Source organism: Dermacentor silvarum, chromosome 4 (genome assembly GCF_013339745.2).
Source record: "Dermacentor silvarum isolate Dsil-2018 chromosome 4, BIME_Dsil_1.4, whole genome shotgun sequence".
NCBI classification, from domain to species: Eukaryota; Metazoa; Arthropoda; class Arachnida; order Ixodida; family Ixodidae; genus Dermacentor; species Dermacentor silvarum.
The window spans coordinates 65,432,651-65,452,439 of NC_051157.2; the positions used below are offsets into that span (position 1 = coordinate 65,432,651).

Consider the following 19,789-nt stretch of genomic DNA (forward strand, 5'->3'; position numbering starts at 1 on the left):
TTCGCCATCTCCGATGACTTCCGTACTCCCAGGCAGCCGCACTGTAACCGGTATTTCGTTTCCCGCAACTGCACTATAAGTGATACGTGTATACATAGAGTGCTATGGGAAAATTAACGGGAGTCTGAAAAGAACGCGCTATATCCGGTCCTGCACTATAAGCAGTTACGTTATAAATGGTCTATACTGTATTTGCTTTTTGTGCACTTCTTTCCGTATGGAGGAGACAGCTGAAGCAGCAAATTTGAAGACGGAGAAATGCACTTTCTGATGAGACTTTGATGGCGGCACTTGGTTGTGCCGTTCTAGAGATATTGCGGCTTGAAAAACGCTGTCTTTTCGTGATTTTCATGAGAGTTCTTACCACCTTAGCTGATAGAACAAATTCTTTAGAGCACTTCAACGTGCTTTTCAGTGATAATATTTTGGAACCAGATAGAAAAAATGGTTATAGAAATAAAAAATGCGATTTAAAAAAAATCTCTCTTTTGAACATTTTTCATGGTACAAAAGCCATGTCCACCGCCAAAACATCACGGCAAGATGCTTCGCTTACAGAAGCTGCTGACCCAGGCTGAAATCGAGGAGCGTGATTGTAAGCTTACCGAAGCCACAGAAACGACAGTGCATGTCTTAAGCTGCTAGGGCCCCACCAGACCGGTGCATGTCAGCGTCGCATGCTGTAATACGCTTAGACATCAACTACAGTTTAGTCTGCCAATGCTTTAGTGACATTGAAGTGTATGTTCTACTGGTTACAGTGTAATCTCGATGATACGAATCTCACGGGGTCACGAAAAAGATTCGTATTAGCCAAAATTCGTATCATCGAAACACAATTAAAACTAGCTAAATTAAAGAGTCGGAAGTGAACTCACTTAGGCACACCTACGTAAAAAGCATTTACAGTATACAGTGTAGACCGTTTATAATGTAAGTCGGCGGAGTCGCGAATATCTGCACTATAAGCGGTACCGCACTATAACCAAAACAATGATTTTCAAGCCCTGCACGTATGGAAAACATGTAGACCAAGCATGTAGACACGCTTTGTACTATCGATCGCGCGCACATCGCGATCACGTTTTCGCCAGTGAGCTGGCGAAAACATAATCGCGATGTAGCCGGTGGTCTTCAAGCTCGACAGCTTTGCACCAAGTCAAAACGAAACTACTGTTTGCCGCAACCGCTGCGGAAAAAACCGTGACCGCTATCGACGCGATTATGAACGGCGACTTTTCGGTGCCGAAGGCACGCGCCCGACGTACGCACCGAGTCTGGGCGAATTAACTACCATTCGCTGCAACAATTGCAGCCGAAACCGCGGTGCTATCTATGCGATCATCGATTGCAACTACGAAGTTTTTTAGGCAAGCGGCCGACGCGCGTACCGAGTAAAACCGCGGCCGCTATCGACGCGATCGTGGATGACAACTACGCAGTTATGAAAGCTCGCGGCCAACGCGGTGTTATGCGCAGTGGTAAACGCAAGAATATAGGCTTTAATGACACAAATAGGCTCGTAGCGTTCCGGCGTTGCTGTCATTTACGTAGGAGTTCAACTGATGGCTGTGGCGATGTGGACTCCGCCGCTTCGTTTCGGTTGGACGCAAGCGACGTTCTTGCTCTTTTGCGTCGCACATTTGCGGCGCTCCTCGCTCACCACGCTCCGAAAATAGTCCGAATTAACCGATGTGCGGCCAATTAAGTCCGCATTAACGAGTTTAATTACATTGAATAATGTATGCATGCGCCGGCCGGGAGCGCGCACCTCGTTCAGAAGCGTGCTTGCTGCCGCCCTTGTCGGCGAGATTTTCCCGCGGAAGCCGCATTATAACTTCGTCTCACGCGGCTGCACTGTAAGCGGTATGCGGATACATGCAGTGCTATGGGAAAATTAACGGGAGTCTGAAAAGACCGTACTATATCCGGTCCTGCACTTTAGACCACTTATAATGCAATCGTTCATAGTGCAGAACTGGCTACAACGCGTCCTTTTCAGACTCGCGTTTTCAGTCCATGTATACGCATACCGCTTACATTGCAGCCGCGTGAGACAAAATACCGGTTATAATGTGGCTTGGCGGGAAAATCTCGCTGACAAGGGCGGTAGCGAGCACGCTTCTCAACGAGGTGCGCCCACCGATGGGAGAGGAGATCAACGAGGGCCTATTCCCAACCGGTCTCAGCGGTGGCGCTCCACTCGCGGTGGTTTGCAATGAGAGCGGGGCGCTGACATCACGCGTGGCTGCCTTCGGATGCGAGTTACTGAGCATGGGTCTATTATCTCTGGGACCAGCGCAGGGTACATACATGCTCTCCTCTCGTCCGCCGACACCTTTGTGACTAGGAATTGAGCTCGCGCACGGTGCCTTTGCCCGTGCGGGGAGCGCGTACTTTGTGCTGATCCTTTCCTGACGCTAAGCCAACGAGCGGTGCCTAGTGCTTGCACGAGGTCGTACCACGCCGAGCTGCACTTGACGAAAGCCAAAGCCGAAGGAGATTGCCAGAGCTCTTGCGAGTTGACCCATTGGTTATTGCCAGAGCAAGTAGCATAGCCGCAGGGACTTTTCCTAGCGGCCTGTCCCAGCTTGAGCCTGTGCTCACGCAGCGACGTGCTATAGGCGCCCGTTTATGCATTTTCGCCCTTGGTGCCCTTTGGTTCCTCGCCGCGCGGGCGTTTGTGCAGTATGGTGCCGACGGATTCAATAAACGGTTTCCGTTAACTCAGGGCATTACTGTGTTTTTGCATGCATCGCTCGGTAGCCTCTCGCGGCCTGAACGCGCGCGCAGCAGTGCTGGAGGCGACGGCTGACGCGGCCCTGTGGCTCATTAAGCTCGAACCCACAGTGGTCGGTCTCCTGTGAGACAATAAGAACCCACAAACGCTGCGGCTGCGGCGAAGGCCCAGTCCGGCCAGCGAAACTGCCCACGCTGCGGCCAATGCTCGCTTCCCGATAACAGCAGAAAACGAAACTTCAGGGAGCTGGCTAAGCTGGCGCCGGCACGCACGTAGACAGTCAAAGGTGAGGGGGTTGAGAGGGAGGGCGAGGGGAGCCACCAAAGTGGCGGAGTTGGTTGCCGAGGCCAAATCTGTTTTCCTCCCGCCCTCCTCCCACACCTTCAACAGTCTCTACGCGCACCCGCCGCCGGCCCGGCGCCAGCTTAGCCCGCTTCCTGAAGTTTCGTTTTCTGTCGTTATCGGGAAGCTAGCGTTGGCCAGCATGGGCAGTTACATGGTCCTCCCTCGCTCTGTGCTTGCGCGTTGCGATATTTCACGACTTGCACCGTTAATGCATCCCCATGTTATGGTGCACGAATACTTCAAGAATAAGCCCTTCCTTTAATTCGAAAAAATTTTCGGGCCCCTTCGAGTTTGACTTATCAAGATTTGACTGTATAAGCATACATTTAATACATGCTGACATCAGAGATAAAAATTGTAATTTACTGACAATCTGAATTACCCCTGTCAGCTAGCGCAAGACAGGGGTAATTGGAGATCGCAGGGAGTAGCCTTCGTCCTGCAGTGGACGTAAATATATGCTGATGATCATGATGAATGCATCCTATTTTAGTGTATTATCTGCACAAGAAATTCGACAACCCGCACTGCCATGAAGACACACCGCAATTCTACATGAGAGTGGCAATGACAGAATATACAAAAGAGATTGCGGTACAGAGATACAGAAGAGATTTCTGTCTTGAGCTGCGCTTTAGCAGGTAATTTTGCTTGGCCACTAAGATATTAATTTAGGTGTTGTACATGGCTATTTGCACAATTTATATGCACAGTATGGTCCAGTGCAACACTAAATTACTTCTGTGGAACTGACTACAGTTAAGTTTTGACCCAAAGGCATCAGCAATAATTCCTCTATTAAATATTAACAGCTTCCCCATAACTCAGCTACGCAATAGAAGAAACCAACGCCTACCTTGTGGAATCTCCTCCCACTCCGACTCGCCGCCACCACCTTCGTCTTCTGCTGCAGAGTCGGCCTCGTCTGAGGACGACCCGGACTCCCCACTGCTCTCTTCGTCATCCTCATCCTCGTCGCCACTGCCTCCCTCTGAGCCACTGTCAGACGACGACTGCTCCTCCTCCTCGTCAACAATCACCCTGGCGTTGCGCTTGCGCTGCGGAACAATCTCCTCCTCGTCGGAGCTCATGGCAATCACCCCTCGGCGTGGATTTTTTCAGCTGGCCATGGTAGAGTCTGCCTCCTAGAAAGCATCAGGAACAGTCAGTTCAGACTTTGGGTACTGGCAGCACAGACTATACACATGTGGCATGCATGGCCACATGTCTGCGTATGCTTCACTGCAAATGACATCCAAGTGGGCAAGTGTTACAATGCTAGGTCATCATTCCACAGCATAAACTTCAGTAATGGCTTCATAGTAGGGGTGTGCAATTACCGAATAGTAGATTTCAAACTGAATATCAAATCGAATCATAAAAGACAGCTGAATATCAGCAAATTTATCACAAAATTTAATGCTTACAAATGCGGAAGAAATGACAGTGCTTTAGATGCTCAGGTCTCCTAGCATTGCATAACAACATGCTATGGTAACAAGCTATAAATAACTTGGGTACACAGAAATCAAAATGTACAGTACGGTCTAGTCTTATTAGAGGGAACTCCAAATTAGTGTGCCAGCATTGATTAGAGCTCAGTTCTAGTACACGAAGGTCTGGAAAATATTTTTTTAGCAATAGAACAAGTGCCGTTCTGCCTTCTGAAGCTGAAGAAGTAGGTAAGCGATGTATTGAACATCTATGAGATTCTCAGTTTAATAGTGGACTAATGTTTTATTGCAATCTTTTATTTTGCTTAGAATGTTTCACTTTTCAATTTTCCTCTAATATACAGATGGGCGGTTTCCCATCTTTACAGCAGGTGGGTTATCGTAAGGCCAATCTACATGACAGATGAAATAGCTGACCACGGTTGGCACCTGCAGTAAATAGCAGGTGCCTTTTCATTGTTCGGTTCGGCGTGATTTGCCACCAGTCAAAAATTCTGAAATTGGGAGTATCACAGCAAGTTTGTGCGTCAGCCCCCCCCCCCCCCCCCTCCCTCTTCGTCGGCGCAAATACATGCAGCCAGGTTCTCAGCACACTAGTCACATTACACTGTCACCCCTGCTGTGTAAATCCAAAGCTTGCTTGTGATGGGCTGATTGAAGCTACAAAAATATATCGATGTGCCTCTACAAAGGTCGGCAGGAACAAGAGGCCGCTGTACAGCACGTCACAAAGTTGGCAGCCATGTGTGAACAACACTGGTGCTATCTCATACCCTTGGTTTCGCTGATGAGGCAATTTGTCGTCTTTCTGGATATTGTGAGGCGGCTCTGAATACGTCTGCACCAATTTGGCACCAACATATACCTTTAATTACCAACTTCCAACAAAGCAGCACTGATTAGACTTAATAGGCTGACTGACGGCTGTTGAAGTGGCGTTAAGGTCTGCGGGCATTCATACCAAGTTCATCTGTGCGCTTAAACTTGAGTGTGGACAGAAAGCTCTGAACTGCATGAATATGTGTGTGAACGTGCGTAACCCATATGATCTGCATGTCTTCCAGTGGCTAATCAGCCCAATCTTCCCATATGCTTTCGAGCTTTCCTAAGTAGGCGCTGCTCTTGTCGCCATTTACTCTGTCTGTGTTGCATTATCGTTTCAATCGGGTCTGCCAGCCAATGAATCTTGTAGTGACTGAGATCCCACCATGAAAAGGCTGCACATGTTATGGCATCAACCATTCTGTGTGTTTCACCAAACGCAGTTAAACCTCGACAAAATGAACTTCAATACAGTAGAATCACTGTGATAGGATCATGTTGGATACGAATGTATTTTTCACAAGTCCCGGCCCTTGCCGCATACAATGTGCTAAATTTTTAATGTTGCGAGCTGCTTTTAGCGCCGCAGCAGGTGATACAATTGAGCTGGTGCTGGTAAGCCGGCACAGTCATGCATGAAGCAAAAAAACTTTTGCTCTTACATGATTATGCAACTTGTTGGCCATTATCAAACACCTTGTGACTTTGTCAAAAGTCAGCAATCACACGTGACCCAGTCTTGCCATGTCAGTGAAATCGGCAGCATGCACTTCCATGGGTAGACGTATCTTAGTATTCCAAGCCTTCCGTCATCTTCAACGCCCAATGACAATTCGAAATGTTTCTACCTTTGCATCTGTCAGATCGCACGATACGAAGTAGCTACGCTGCCGCCAAGAAACATAAGCAGATTCCTTTACTTTGTGCAAATGATATCTTTATCACCATCAAGCGGCAGCTAGGATGCACCTATGACAGAAACTCGAAATAACGAGGCAGAAATGGAAATGACGGCTTCGGAATGCATGAAATGTGCAGCTCACTGCTGCCAAAATGTGCGCAAAACAAGAGCACCTGTGATTCAAGTTCGCGTCAACCAATAGGAGCACTCCCTGTGTGCGACGTGTTTGCGGTAATGAATTGCGACACTAGTTTTCCCTTCTTGTGCTCGCTTTTGTTGTTTTTATTTCTGCGTGGAGAAATACTGCACTGCGGCTATCTGTAACTCCGATATCTCGTGCTTATGGCAACACAAAGATGGCGGCGCGGCGTTGATGGGAAGCCGCACTCGTGCGACAAACGGTGTAATAGCACGTCCCAAAGCCCGATTTTCTTTGCGATTTAGAAGACAACACGCTAAAAAAGTGCAATTTTCTCATTCCCATGTGCATTTTTTAAAAATATTTCACCATGAGACAAAGCAAGGTGTTAGGATTGTGGGGGAAAAAAATTTTGAAAATTGGAAATTTTGAGCAAGTCAGCCATTTCATGGCTACGTCCACTCTTAATTTCCAGATTTTGTAACATTTCAAGTGATACGAATTTCTGGTGATGCTCATGTCTCCATGTCTCCTTCTCTAACGTGGCTGTGGCTGCTCATGGCTTTCAGCACGCCTGGGCGCATACACAGCCCATGTGTCGTTTCAGAGGTAATCTGCTGCCCATGCAGAGTGGGCATGCCGAGACGGCATGGCATCATGTGCGCTGTCTTCCCATATGTTTAGTACTAAGTTCATAATCTCGAGTTTCGGAGACGTGTTGAAGGCAAGAAGCAGACGAAGCATTCATGCCCTGCTGCTAGCGCTTTTCATTTTAGCGTTGTCCCACTATACAGGCAACAATGTAAGCCGATGGGCTAGAATGGACTCGAAAGCGTGGCTGGCTTCCCTTCGTACTGCCAATGTGAAGATAACATTGGCATAGCATGAAACCGTATTGTTTGTCGCTGACTTTCAAATTAAAAAAAATGAATTTTTTTCTCATTCAAATTGCTTTTTCTGGTGGCTGATGTTCTACATCAGTTACCATGGCCGTGAGCTGTTGCGCTGGCTAACACTCTGAGGTCCCCCCCCTATATCAAGAACTCGCATAATACCCATGAAAATGGATGGGAAAACAGCACCAAGGTAGCTCAATTGGTAAGAGCATCACACATGTAATGCGAGGACGCGGGTACTGATCAGACCTGCAGCAAGTTGCTTTAATTTAAGTTTACTTTTATTGTCCTTTATCTTTTTACATTCCAATTAAAAATTAATCCTAAGTTTTCCCTGGTTTCATTGTCTGTTGGCTTCATATGCTTGTGGTTAACAAAAATTGGGCCTCTAGGTTCCCATTTTCATTCACTTAATAGTAGCAGATCTTTCTAAGAACAAAGAAAGCAGTTCTGCACTCACAAGCATTTCTTGTATCAAGCAGTGGCCTTATGGACTTCTGCAGAAAAGTGTCAGCAAAGAGGGCATGCTGTTTTCTTCCTGAAATACACAAATGTGAATAGACTTAAGACACTGCGCCAGCATATACATGATAGGTCTCACACTCTTATATTAAAATATACTCAAGCATACAACTAGCATCAAAAAAGGTTTAATAACACATTAAACGCAAGCAGAGTATAACAGAGCAGCCTGCAATACAGAGAATCAAAAGCGACAAATTTCCAGACTTGAGCCCCCTGACTTCGCCATGGCAAACATCAGTTTCTATACTGCAACATCTAGAGTAATGCAGATTCATTGCTTTAACTGTCAGAAAAGTCAGCCAGCCTGCCGATGCTGAAGAATGTCTGGACAGCACAGTCACACTGCAGGCTGCTAGGATTGACTGACACAATGACTGCCTGATGCCACACTTTACCCTCCTGAGACCCAGTAACAAAGCATTTATACAATACTATATTGGACATTAGAAGGCTGGGTGCAGCAGCTAGAGAAACACCACTCACTTGATGAAAAACGATTTTTTTTTTGTTTGCTTTGGGACCTTTGCTGCCACCTGGAGGGTATGATCCATGTGCACTTGTTTCTCACCAAAGCAGAAACTTTCAAAATCTTGGCGCTCACCGCAAAAGTAAGAGGATTTATAAGTACTTAGGTAAGCAACAATTTCTTGGTGTTTCCTATGATTGAAGGAATATGTAGAAACTAATATTTGGGCACTTAGTGCAATAAGCTTCTTGCAATATCGGCTATGTCCAATACTGTATATTGGACATTGCTGTGCTCACTACCAAAGATTCGAAACACTATAAAATGTGGTTTTACTTTTTTTTTTTTTTGGCAGCCAAAATAGCATAACCTATAAATATGGAAAAATTCCGTGACACAAAGTGAACTGTGGGCCTTAGGAGGTTACAGCTTGTACATAAAACAGTATCAATGTGATAGAACTCAAACAGAGCCAGTGGTAATAAGCAAAAGGCAGGATAGGAAATAGGAAGAAAAAGGTGCTTCTCCACATACACCTCTTGCGAAATGAAACTGAAACTGGTTCGTAGAAAAGCCACTACAGTAAATTATTTAGGGCACTTGAAGGCTTGCCAGTCATTTTTGCTAGCGTTTTGAGGTCTACAATGTTCATATAATAAAAAAAAAAGTTATAAATGTCATGCCAGTGATCCTTTAACATACACAGATGCTTTTGTCCTCCATTAGAATGCAGATGCTGTGGCCTGGAATTGAACCTGCAACCTTGTGCTACGCAAGTCCCTGTTATATGAGTACCTGTCCAAGACTTGACGGTAGCTTTAGCTGTAGGGGAATGCTATATACTCCAGGAGGTCCAGGTTTTGTCCAGGCCCGGAATCAGCATATCAAACACTCACTCGAAAATCAAGCTAGAGGACTGCCACACAAGCCGAATTTGTCATGTAGTCTCAAAACAGACGCATGAAGCAGGTACAACACAAGCCATTCGAACTGATGCAGCGGTGTGGAGAAAAGTGAGGGGTACTTCCGTGAACAGAATTTGGCCAGATCTCGCAGGCACTCCAGCAGAAATGTCCCGAGTGTGGCAGAGCACTCCAAGACTAAGGAGGGGCATCGAAATGAACCAGTTGAATGTAGCCGGTGCACCCAATTTTTATCAGTTGAATCTAAAGCGCACGGACAGAGTGCTTGGAAGTGGCCTGTCGAACGTACTTATTAGCATACCTGCTAATCTGTGAACGTTAAAATTTGTAAAAATGCTGCGAATACAACACCGGAAGATGGCAAGTTGGAATGGCACACTCTTTTTTTTAAAGCTTGCCCTGAGCCAACCCCTTTTGCGGGATATGTGTGCGCTGCTTCTAAAACGACGATTTACACCTCTATATGCAGCCCACAGGCAGCAGCAAACTTGCAACTGCAAAAACTGATAAGCAACACTGTTTTTTAGATCACAATGACTTGTTTATAAACTTACTCAAAGCAAGTACCTTATGTTGCCCTTTCACTATCAGAAGTCATTCAATAGTGAAGTCAGGAGTCCAACAAGGTGAAGCTTTTTGCAAGCTGAATTTATTTTTTGTCAAACTTGACCAAACATTCGTAAAATCTCAGCTTACAGAAATAATCAGAGAGTTGGCAGGTAGATAGCTTTAGTAGTCTACCTAACTACTAGGAAGTTCCTAGAAAGTACTACTAGTACAGCTGAACGCCTTTACATGAACGTGCTTGGGGCCTCCGAGATCATTCGTTATACAGGTTACTTCATTGTAAAGGTTGCTCACCGTACAGCTCACAATACAACCGGTGCAGATTTATGCCTTCATTATACAGGTCATTTCGTTGTAGAGGCACTTGACTGTAGTACCAGGCAGCTTTAGTAGGGTATATACAAGGCCGTTGTGAATTATACAAAATAGTGGGTTTAAAGTACACATGCACAGAAAAGAATGAAGAGAGATTTATTGAGAGAAAAGCTGAGAGATTGGCTTAAACTACTATGTTCTAGCTTGCTACTCAGTGTTGGGTTAGGGGAACTAACAGAGAGGGAGCAAGCAAAGATGAGAATGCAATGGTGATTTGCAGGTAACGTATGTAAGCTTGCTTTTTGATTTAGCACTGTGACCTTTCGTAGCTTGTGTAGCTAATCTGACAGCATGGCAGCACTCGAGGCACCAGCTTCTATTTGAATTCGCCTTGGCTTCTTGCTCTTTCTGCATATTTGCAAGAACATTTGCATATGGTATTAATAGGCTTTTGCTTGGTTTCGGTTCATCTTAAGTGCAATAAATCAGCAGTGGTGTGCTGCCAGTTTCGGGACAACTTGCCTGCTTTGACACTGTCAGGCCCAAGAAGAAATGAAAGCACTTTTGCTTCTGTTTACCAGATAATGCCACGGCATTTTAATTCACTGCTCTAACCAACATGGAACACTCTACCAAGAGCTTCCTAGAGAACCTCAACAAAAAATCAGCAGGCTGGCTGATGCAGTGTTTCAAAATGCATTGCGTTTTTAGTGCAACACAATAAGGAGCAGAAAGAGAAGGTACAACTGATGCTTGTTGTGTGCGTACCTTCGTACTGGAAGCACGGTACATACTTGAGCACACGTGTGCAGTGGAGTCATAGCTGTGTTGCCTGCATCCCCGTAAATGGCTTAAGCACTGTCCTAAAATTGTCTAGTGCTCAACAAAACAATAGCTGCTAAGGCCGCTTCAACACAGGTCAAGTTACGCTTACGAAAAGTCTGGAAATTCTAAAATATCCCAGTTCAACGCAGCACAATATGACACCTGTTTATGACGCAAAAAGCAGAGGGCACTCACTTGGAGAACCAGCCGACGAAACCTAGCTGATCTCAGCAGTAGTCAACAGCCAAGCACGCTAGATGAACCAAAAACCATGTCTTCAGAACAAGCCTGCACAAAATATAAGGGAACATTGTACCATTCATACAACAGCAAAGTACACTTACATTCTGCATGGCCTTTGTTAAGGAGAGACATTAAAAATTAAAAAGGTGGCTAGGGTTAAGGCATCTGTCATGAATGCCTTAGCTACCATTTAAAACAGTACTGCTAACAGCTTAATGCATTTAATGCGGGTTGCGACAAAACCCTTGCAGTTTATGGAACCTAAACGCATCATTCACAAAAGTTTGTGGCTGCTAAAGAGATGCAGAGAGTTTTTTTTTTTTTTTTTTTTTGCACAGGACTGAATGCAACAGGCGTGCTGTTAATTTATACAGAGAGCTTTTAGCCAAGTGTGTATTGTAATAAACCATGCTTTTTAATATATAGAAATCGAAATCAAGATAACCAGTGTGCTGTCCAGGTATGACAATACATAACATTTAATGTACACAGTACAACATATATGCTCATCTCTTTTATTCATACCCACTTATGGGTGTTTGAACTGAGCATTCGCAGCACTGTGTGCAAAGCAGTTGTAGGGCATAAATATCAGAACAGAGGATCATCACTACTCAGTGGCATTTGGTTCAAGTGTGCAACGTTTGCAATGTGAAAAACAACAGCTCGGGTAGGAGTTGCACAAACTCGAGTGCAGTGCGAGAAGCGACTTTTGTCTACTCTTTCGCATCAATATAGGGTATGCGATTGTTAAACGATATACCATATTCGGCGAAGAACACTTTACATAACGACCACATCGCCTTAGCGCTGGGATGCTTAAACACGCTGTATGCAGGGCTTAGACAACGGCTACAGCTCGGTGACGACGTGTTTCGCAGGGAAAGCTCCGAATAATGAAAGCCAACAGACCAGTTCAAAAGGACGAAAGGGGTCCACTGGACTAGCACGTAAGCTCGGTCAGCGGTCACACCACTGACTTTACCAGCCGACCAGTCAATTAAAGCTCTGCCTCTGCAGCAGCTAACTAAACTAAACAGGATCCCGATTTGGCTATCCCGTGTTAATGAAAACTCACCGCTGGGTTACTACGCCGAGCGACTTGAATAATCGCGGTTCGATCGCGATAACGGCTGCCGCCGATAAGCACGCCAAGCGAAGCAGCGAACTGACGTGTCGCGCACGCTGCTTTGACGATCTGTTAGTTCACGACGGCTTCGCCGACTAGCTTATTTCCAGCAAGGTAGCAGCGCAGAGCACCAGCAACTCATGCGCGAAGCGATGCCGCTATAGAAGTGCCGAGATACAAGATCCCAATACGATGTCGCGGAGGAGACGTGCTGGAAACGGGTTCGGTGCTGCACATGATACGACGGCCTCAAGGCTGCCATTAGAAGATCGCATGGAACGCAGCTTTATTACATACCTGATCGCAGTGGCGAAACAGTTCACGGGGCGCAAAAATGCTCCCTAGACAGACACAACGCAGAGCACTCTTCCCCCAAGCAAAGCAAATATCTAAAAAAGGTGGGAAACGACGGTCGAAGCACGACAGGTTAAAATATACGTCTGCCAATTCGTGCGCTGTAGTAGAGCGGGAACCACTGTTGGAAGAGCACACCAAGGTTGAAACAGCCGCAGACATCGGACATGAGATGTTCGTGGCGAGTCAAATTGCGAGTTGAAGTTTCTGATTGTTAGGCTTATCGTGGACACGGTAAGCAAAGTAAGGGTTTTTTTCTGCTGACGTTCGGCCAACCAGATGCTCGTGTTCAATGAGAAAGGAGAAGGCTGTAGTTACAGAATGCGTCCGAGAGCAGATCTTGGCCGATGTTTCGCACTGTGCGATGCAACAACAGGGAAACGACAAGCACGCAGGAGCTCCCGGCACCTCATCCAACGGCAGCTTCGGAAAAGAGATCCGTCAGCACCCGATATAGCACCACAGAAAGAGCACTGGTTAGCAGTACAGGCATCCATGCGAGCGCGTAACGCTGCGAGAGAAACTGATAAATGATTACCAAACAGCGCATGGCAAAGGTGCGACAGAAGTCTTTATGCGGAGCGCGACATTCACTGCTTGCCGAGATGGCAGCCATTATTGTCCATAACTTCAGCCCTTCCCAGCAACGCTTGCGAGAAAAACCCGGATGTGATGGGTTTCGCGACAATAGATAGCGCCAGTAGTCTTCGAACTTCAAATGTTTTGCATTGGAAAGCGGAACCAAAACCACTGCTTACAAGAGCTAAAGAGATGCCGAATTTTGTTTGCACAGGCAACGTTGGCACAGGACTGAATGCAACAGGCCTTGGTTGATTCTTTATTATATGGGTGTGCTAAAGAACTACTAGCTTTTAGCCAAGTGGTTTAGCCAAGCCAAACCATGCTTTTTAATATAGAACCCCTGTAACTGCCTGACCCTGCTTAGACAGTTGGTTCTTTATTCTATGGCTTAGACCAGCTCACAAGTGTAACAGGCCTTGGTTGGTTCTTTATTTAGACCAGGTCACAAGTGCAACAGGTCTTGATTGGTTCTTTATTATGCCAAGTGTGCAATATAGATCCCCTTAAGCTTCCCGACCCTGCTTACATCAGCAACTGCGAAACTCCTCATTTTTAAGCAGATTTATCTAAAAGCAGCTCCAGCCGGTTTTCCAAACCAGGCGCTGCAGTGTGACACGAACAGGCACATTAGGTGATTTAACATTTTATTCAGCTGTCCGGGAGGCGCGGTGAGGACTAAGGAAGGCACGTTGTCGCTCGAGGACATTTTCCGATGACCAAGGTGTTCCGATGAAGCGCAGGAACGTCGAGAGAGCACCTCCATGTAGCTGCCCGACAGCGTTTAAGTAGCGCCACAGGTCCGTCTTTGCTATGGGCAGGTAACAGCCAAACTGGTCGGCTCAACTGCTGCGGCTCTTTTGTGTTGCAGCGCCCTTGTAATGCGGCCATGAACAGAAGCGGACGAGCAGAGCCACTGTGAAGCCACTGCTAGGCTCGTCTTCGGGGCCTCCCCCTTCCACGCCCCTGACAGGTTCCAGGAGACTTCCAGCTTTGGAGGGCCGTCAGGAGTCTGCAGTGAATATGATCGGTAGAAACATCACGTGACGGAAAGTAGATAAGGTGCGGTGTCCTTGCGAGTGCAGGCCTGCCAGAGAGCCCCTTGTAGCTGCCCGACGGCGCTTAAAATGCGCCACAGGTCCGTCTTTGCTATGGGCAGGTAACAGCCAAACTGGTCGGCTCAACTGCTGCGGCTCTTTTGTGTTGCAGCGCCCTTGGAATGCGGCCATGAACAGAAGCGGACGAGCAGAGCCATTGTGAAGCCACTGCTAGGCTCGTCTTCGGGGCCTCCCCCTTCCACGCCCCTGACAGGTTCCAGGAGACTTCCAGCTTTGGAGGGCCGTCAGGAGTCTGCAGTGAATATGATCGGTAGAAACATCACGTGACGGAAAGCAGATAAGGTGCGGTGTCCTTGTGAGTGCAGGCCTGCCAGAGAGCCCCTTGTAGCTGCCCGACGGCGCTTAAAATGCGCCACAGGTCCGTCTTTGCTATGGGCAGGTAACAGCCAAACTGGTCGGCTCAACTGCTGCGGCTCTTTTGTGTTGCAGCGCCCTTGGAATGCTGCCATGAACAGAAGCGGACGAGCAGAGCCACTGTGAAGCCACTGCTAGGCTCGTCTTCGGGGCCTCCCCCTTCCACGCCCCTGACAGGTTCCAGGAGACTTCCAGCTTTGGAGGGCCGTCAGGAGTCTGCAGTGAATATGATCGGTAGAAACATCACGTGACGGAAAGTAGATAAGGTGCGGTGTCCTTGCGAGTGCAGGCCTGCCAGAGAGCCCCTTGTAGCTGCCCGACGGCGCTGAAAATGCGCCACAGGTCCGTCTTTGCTTTGGGCAGGTAACAGCCAAACTGGTCGGCTCAACTGCTGCGGCTCTTTTGTGTTGCAGCGCCCTTGGAATGCGGCCATGAACAGAAGCGGACGAGCAGAGCCATTGTGAAGCCACTGCTAGGCTCGTCTTCGGGGCCTCCCCCTTCCACGCCCCTGACAGGTTCCAGGAGACTTCCAGCTTTGGAGGGCCGTCAGGAGTCTGCAGTGAATATGATCGGTAGAAACATCACGTGACGGAAAGTAGATATGTAGTGTCCTTGTGAGTGCAGGCCTGCGAGAGAGCCCCTTGTAGCTGCCCGACGGCGCTCAGAATGCGCCACAGGTCCGTCTTTGCTATGGGCAGGTAACAGCCAAACTGGTCGGCTCAACTGCTGCGGCTCTTTTGTGTTGCAGCGCCCTTGGAATGCTGCCATGAACAGAAGCGGACGAGCAGAGCCACTGTGAAGCCACTGCTAGGCTCGTCTTCGGGGCCTCCCCCTTCCACGCCCCTGACAGGTTCCAGGAGACTTCCAGCTTTGGAGGGCCGTCAGGAGTCTGCAGTGAATATGATCGGTAGAAACATCACGTGAAGGAAAGTAGATAAGGTGCGGTGTCCTTGCGAGTGCAGGCCTGCCAGAGAGCCCCTTGTAGCTGCCCGACGGCGCTTAAAATGCGCCCCAGGTCCGTCTTTGCTTTGGGCAGGTAACAGCCAAACTGGTCGGCTCAACTGCTGCGGCTCTTTTGTGTTGCAGCGCCCTTGGAATGCGGCCATGAACAGAAGCGGACGAGCAGAGCCATTGTGAAGCCACTGCTAGGCTCGTCTTCGGGGCCTCCCCCTTCCACGCCCCTGACAGGTTCCAGGAGACTTCCAGCTTTGGAGGACCGTCAGGAGTCTGCAGTGAATATGGTCGGTAGAAACATCACGTGACTGAAAGTAGATAAGGTGCGGTGTCCTTGTGAATGCAGGCCTGCCAGAGAGCCCCTTGTAGCTGCCCGACGGCGCTTAAAATGCGCCACAGGTCTGTCTTTGCTATGGGCAGGTAACAGCCAAACTGGTCGGCTCAACTGCTGCGGCTCTTTTGTGTTGCAGCGCCCTTGGAATGCGGCCATGAACAGAAGCGGACGAGCAGAGCCATTGTGAAGCCACTGCTAGGCTCGTCTTCGGGGCCTCCCCCTTCCACGCCCCTGACAGGTTCCAGGAGACTTCCAGCTTTGGAGGGCCGTCAGGAGTCTGCAGTGAATATGATCGGTAGAAACATCACGTGACGGAAAGTAGATATGCAGTGTCCTTGTGAGTGCAGGCCTGCGAGAGAGCCCCTTGTAGCTGCCCGACGGCGCTCAAAATGCGCCACAGGTCCGTCTTTGCTATGGGCAGGTAACAGCCAAACTGGTCGGCTCAACTGCTGCGGCTCTTTTGTGTTGCAGCGCCCTTGGAATGCGGCCATGAACAGAAGCGGACGAGCAGAGCCATTGTGAAGCCACTGCTAGGCTCGTCTTCGGGGCCTCCCCCTTCCACGCCCCTGACAGGTTCCAGGAGACTTCCAGCTTTGGAGGACCGTCAGGAGTCTGCAGTGAATATGGTCGGTAGAAACATCACGTGACTGAAAGTAGATAAGGTGCGGTGTCCTTGTGAATGCAGACCTGCCAGAGAGCCCCTTGTAGCTGCCCGACGGCGCTTAAAATGCGCCACAGGTCTGTCTTTGCTATGGGCAGGTAACCGCCAAACTGGTCGGCTCAACTGCTGCGGCTCTTTTGTGTTGCAGCGCCCTTGGAATGCGGCCATGAACAGAAGCGGACGAGCAGAGCCATTGTGAAGCCACTGCTAGGCTCGTCTTCGGGGCCTCCCCCTTCCACGCCCCTGACAGGTTCCAGGAGACTTCCAGCTTTGGAGGGCCGTCAGGAGTCTGCAGTGAATATGATCGGTAGAAACATCACGTGACGGAAAGTAGATAAGGTGCGGTGTCCTTGTGAGTGCAGGCCTGCCAGAGAGCCCCTTGTAGCTGCCCGACGGCGCTTAAAATGCGCCACAGGTCCGTCTTTGCTATGGGCAGGTAACAGCCAAACTGGTCGGCTCAACTGCTGCGGCTCTTTTGTGTTGCAGCGCCCTTGGAATGCGGCCATGAACAGAAGCGGACGAGCAGAGCCATTGTGAAGCCACTGCTAGGCTCGTCTTCGGGGCCTCCCCCTTCCACGCCCCTGACAGGTTCCAGGAGACTTCCAGCTTTGGAGGGCCGTCAGGAGTCTGCAGTGAATATGATCGGTAGAAACATCACGTGACGGAAAGTAGATAAGGTGCGGTGTCCTTGTGAGTGCAGGCCTGCCAGAGAGCCCCTTGTAGCTGCCCGACGGCGCTTAAAATGCGCCACAGGTCCGTCTTTGCTATGGGCAGGTAACAGCCAAACTGGTCGGCTCAACTGCTGCGGCTCTTTTGTGTTGCAGCGCCCTTGGAATGCGGCCATGAACAGAAGCGGACGAGCAGAGCCATTGTGAAGCCACTGCTAGGCTCGTCTTCGGGGCCTCCCCCTTCCACGCCCCTGACAGGTTCCAGGAGACTTCCAGCTTTGGAGGGCCGTCAGGAGTCTGCAGTGAATATGATCGGTAGAAACATCACGTGACGGAAAGTAGATAAGGTGCGGTGTCCTTGTGAGTGCAGGCCTGCCAGAGAGCCCCTTGTAGCTGCCCGACGGCGCTTAAAATGCGCCACAGGTCCGTCTTTGCTATGGGCAGGTAACAGCCAAACTGGTCGGCTCAACTGCTGCGGCTCTTTTGTGTTGCAGCGCCCTTGGAATGCGGCCATGAACAGAAGCGGACGAGCAGAGCCATTGTGAAGCCACTGCTAGGCTCGTCTTCGGGGCCTCCCCCTTCCACGCCCCTGACAGGTTCCAGGAGACTTCCAGCTTTGGAGGGCCGTCAGGAGTCTGCATGCAGTGAATACGATCGGTAGAAACATGACGTTACGGAAAGTAGATACGGTGCGGTGTCCCGGTGAGTGCAGGCCTGCCAGAGAGCCCCTTGTAGCTGCCCGACGGCGATTAAGATGCGCCACAGGTCCGTCTTTGCTATGGGCAGGTAACAGCCAAACTGGTCGGCTCAACTGCTGCGGCTCTTTTGTGTTGCAGCGCCCTTGGAATGCGGCCATGAACAGAAGCGGACGAGCAGAGCCATTGTGAAGCCACTGCTAGGCTCGTCTTCAGGGCCTCCCCCTTCCACGCCCCTGACAGGTTCCTGGAGACTTCCAGCTGTAAGGGGCCGTCAGGACTGACTTGCTCTTCGGGGCTTTTTCTACGCTCCTGACAGGTTCCAGCAGACTTCCAGCTGGAGGGCCGTCAGGAGTCTGCAGTGAATATGATCGGTAGAAACATCACGTGACGGAAAATAGATAAGGTGCGGTGTCCCAGTGAGTGCAGGCCTGCCGGAGAGCCCCTTGTAGCCGCCCGACGGCTTTTAAGCTGCGCCACAGGTCCGTCTTTGCTATGGGCAGGTAACAGCCAAACTAGTCGGCTCAACTGTCTTCGGGGCCTCCCCTTCCCGAGAGGTTCTATTAGACTCCAGCTATAGTGGAGCGACATGACGGTGATTGCAATGAACATCTCGAAAAATTGATGGTGTGTGGTAGAACACGGATTGCCGGGCCCTTTAACGCCCCTAACACGTTCCAGGAGACGTCACAGTGTCCAGGACTGTCAAGCAGGTAGCACACGGCTAGTCCGTTCAGCAGGATCGTGCTTCAAGCTCGCCTGGGTCAGCGGGTGGTTGGAGGACCATGGAGAAATCCTTTTGTGGCTGTGGCCTTTTCTCGTTGCGGTGCCCTTGGAATTGATAAGCCATGTCAGAAGCGGACGGGTGGAGTCCACCTGAAGCCGCTCGTCTTCGGGGCCTCCTCCTCAATGCTCGGGGCTGGTTCCGCGAGGACTGTTCATTCTCCAGCAGGCGTCGTCCGGGACATCGTACGCTGCGCCGAGGCTTGCACGAAGTATGAAGGGCCGGTTGGCTCGATCGCGTTTTGGCATGCTTCGCGGGGGCATCGCGGAAGAGAGCTTGCGATGAGACATCACAGATTAAATGAAAGGAAATTAAGGCAGACATTAGTGAAAGTAGCTTGCGTGTCGAAGGACATACTTGCCAACGTGGCCTCCATCAGGTCCCGGCCGCGCCCCCCGGGCAGCTGGTGCTAATGGCCAACGCGGACTCGCTTTTATAGCCTCTGGCTTCGTCTTCGTCGCCTGTCTTCGTCTCCATCATCTTCTCTTCCGCTCAAGACGACACTGCTGTCTCAGGTGTTTGTATGAGCCCACTTGAAACCTTTTTATGGCTCGAGCTGCATGTCACAAGTTTGTTTAAGCATGGAAGAGCGTAGGCACCATGGTCCTTCCACGACCAAGTTCTGTTTCTCGCAGGGGGAACTTTCTTTTGGGGTCGCATTCGTGCTTCCTCGCGATCTTCATCTTCGTCCTGTGGGTGGCGCATGCAAAGTTTTCAAGCACGCGGCACACATTGGCAATAGGTGTTTTGAAAAGTGAATCAGGTAACGATGCGAGATGCACAGCCTATCGCAAAAAAGGCAAAGGTCAGCCGACCAATGGTCGACTGGCCTTCGCTTTTTTGCGACAGGGTGTACGTTTAACAAAAATACAACAAACTAAATTTCTTAAGCCATACATGCCATTGTTACGTAAGTGTGAAGCAGAAGAAGAAGAAGAAGGTGGTAAATAAACATGTTTTGAGGCAACAACAACAACAACAACAACAACAACAACAAC

The 19,789-nt window shown here is 49.2% G+C and overlaps 1 protein-coding gene and 1 long non-coding RNA gene across 5 annotated transcripts in view; one reads left to right on the forward strand and one right to left on the reverse strand.

The window, feature by feature from the left end:
• Positions 1-13,288, reverse strand: part of LOC119450173 (PHD and RING finger domain-containing protein 1) — a 52,249-nt gene extending 38,961 nt beyond the window's left edge. The window contains exons 1-4 of one of the 3 annotated variants that reach the window (XM_049665681.1): positions 13,183-13,288; positions 11,114-11,206; positions 7,758-7,835; positions 3,942-4,230 (exon numbers count right to left, since the gene is read on the reverse strand). In XM_049665681.1, the coding sequence (XP_049521638.1) occupies positions 3,942-4,176 (235 nt within the window). In that variant the 5' untranslated portion in view covers positions 4,177-4,230; positions 7,758-7,835; positions 11,114-11,206; positions 13,183-13,288. Of the gene's footprint in view, positions 1-3,941; positions 4,231-7,757; positions 7,836-11,113; positions 11,207-12,587; positions 13,159-13,182 lie in introns of those variants that run through there. The other 2 variants (XM_049665683.1, XM_049665682.1) reach the window with 2 other exon arrangements.
• Positions 13,289-13,839: 551 nt separating this feature from the next.
• LOC125944713 (uncharacterized) lies at positions 13,840-19,040 on the forward strand. 2 transcript variants are annotated; one of them, XR_007466384.1, is made up of 5 exons: positions 13,843-14,285; positions 14,624-14,961; positions 15,973-16,048; positions 17,060-17,908; positions 18,251-19,040. It is a non-coding gene; the product is annotated as an uncharacterized LOC125944713 (long non-coding RNA). The 2 variants fall into 2 exon arrangements; XR_007466383.1 differs by lacking the exon at positions 18,251-19,040 and having other exon boundaries at positions 13,840-14,285; positions 17,060-17,998.
• Positions 19,041-19,789: the final 749 nt, after the last annotated feature.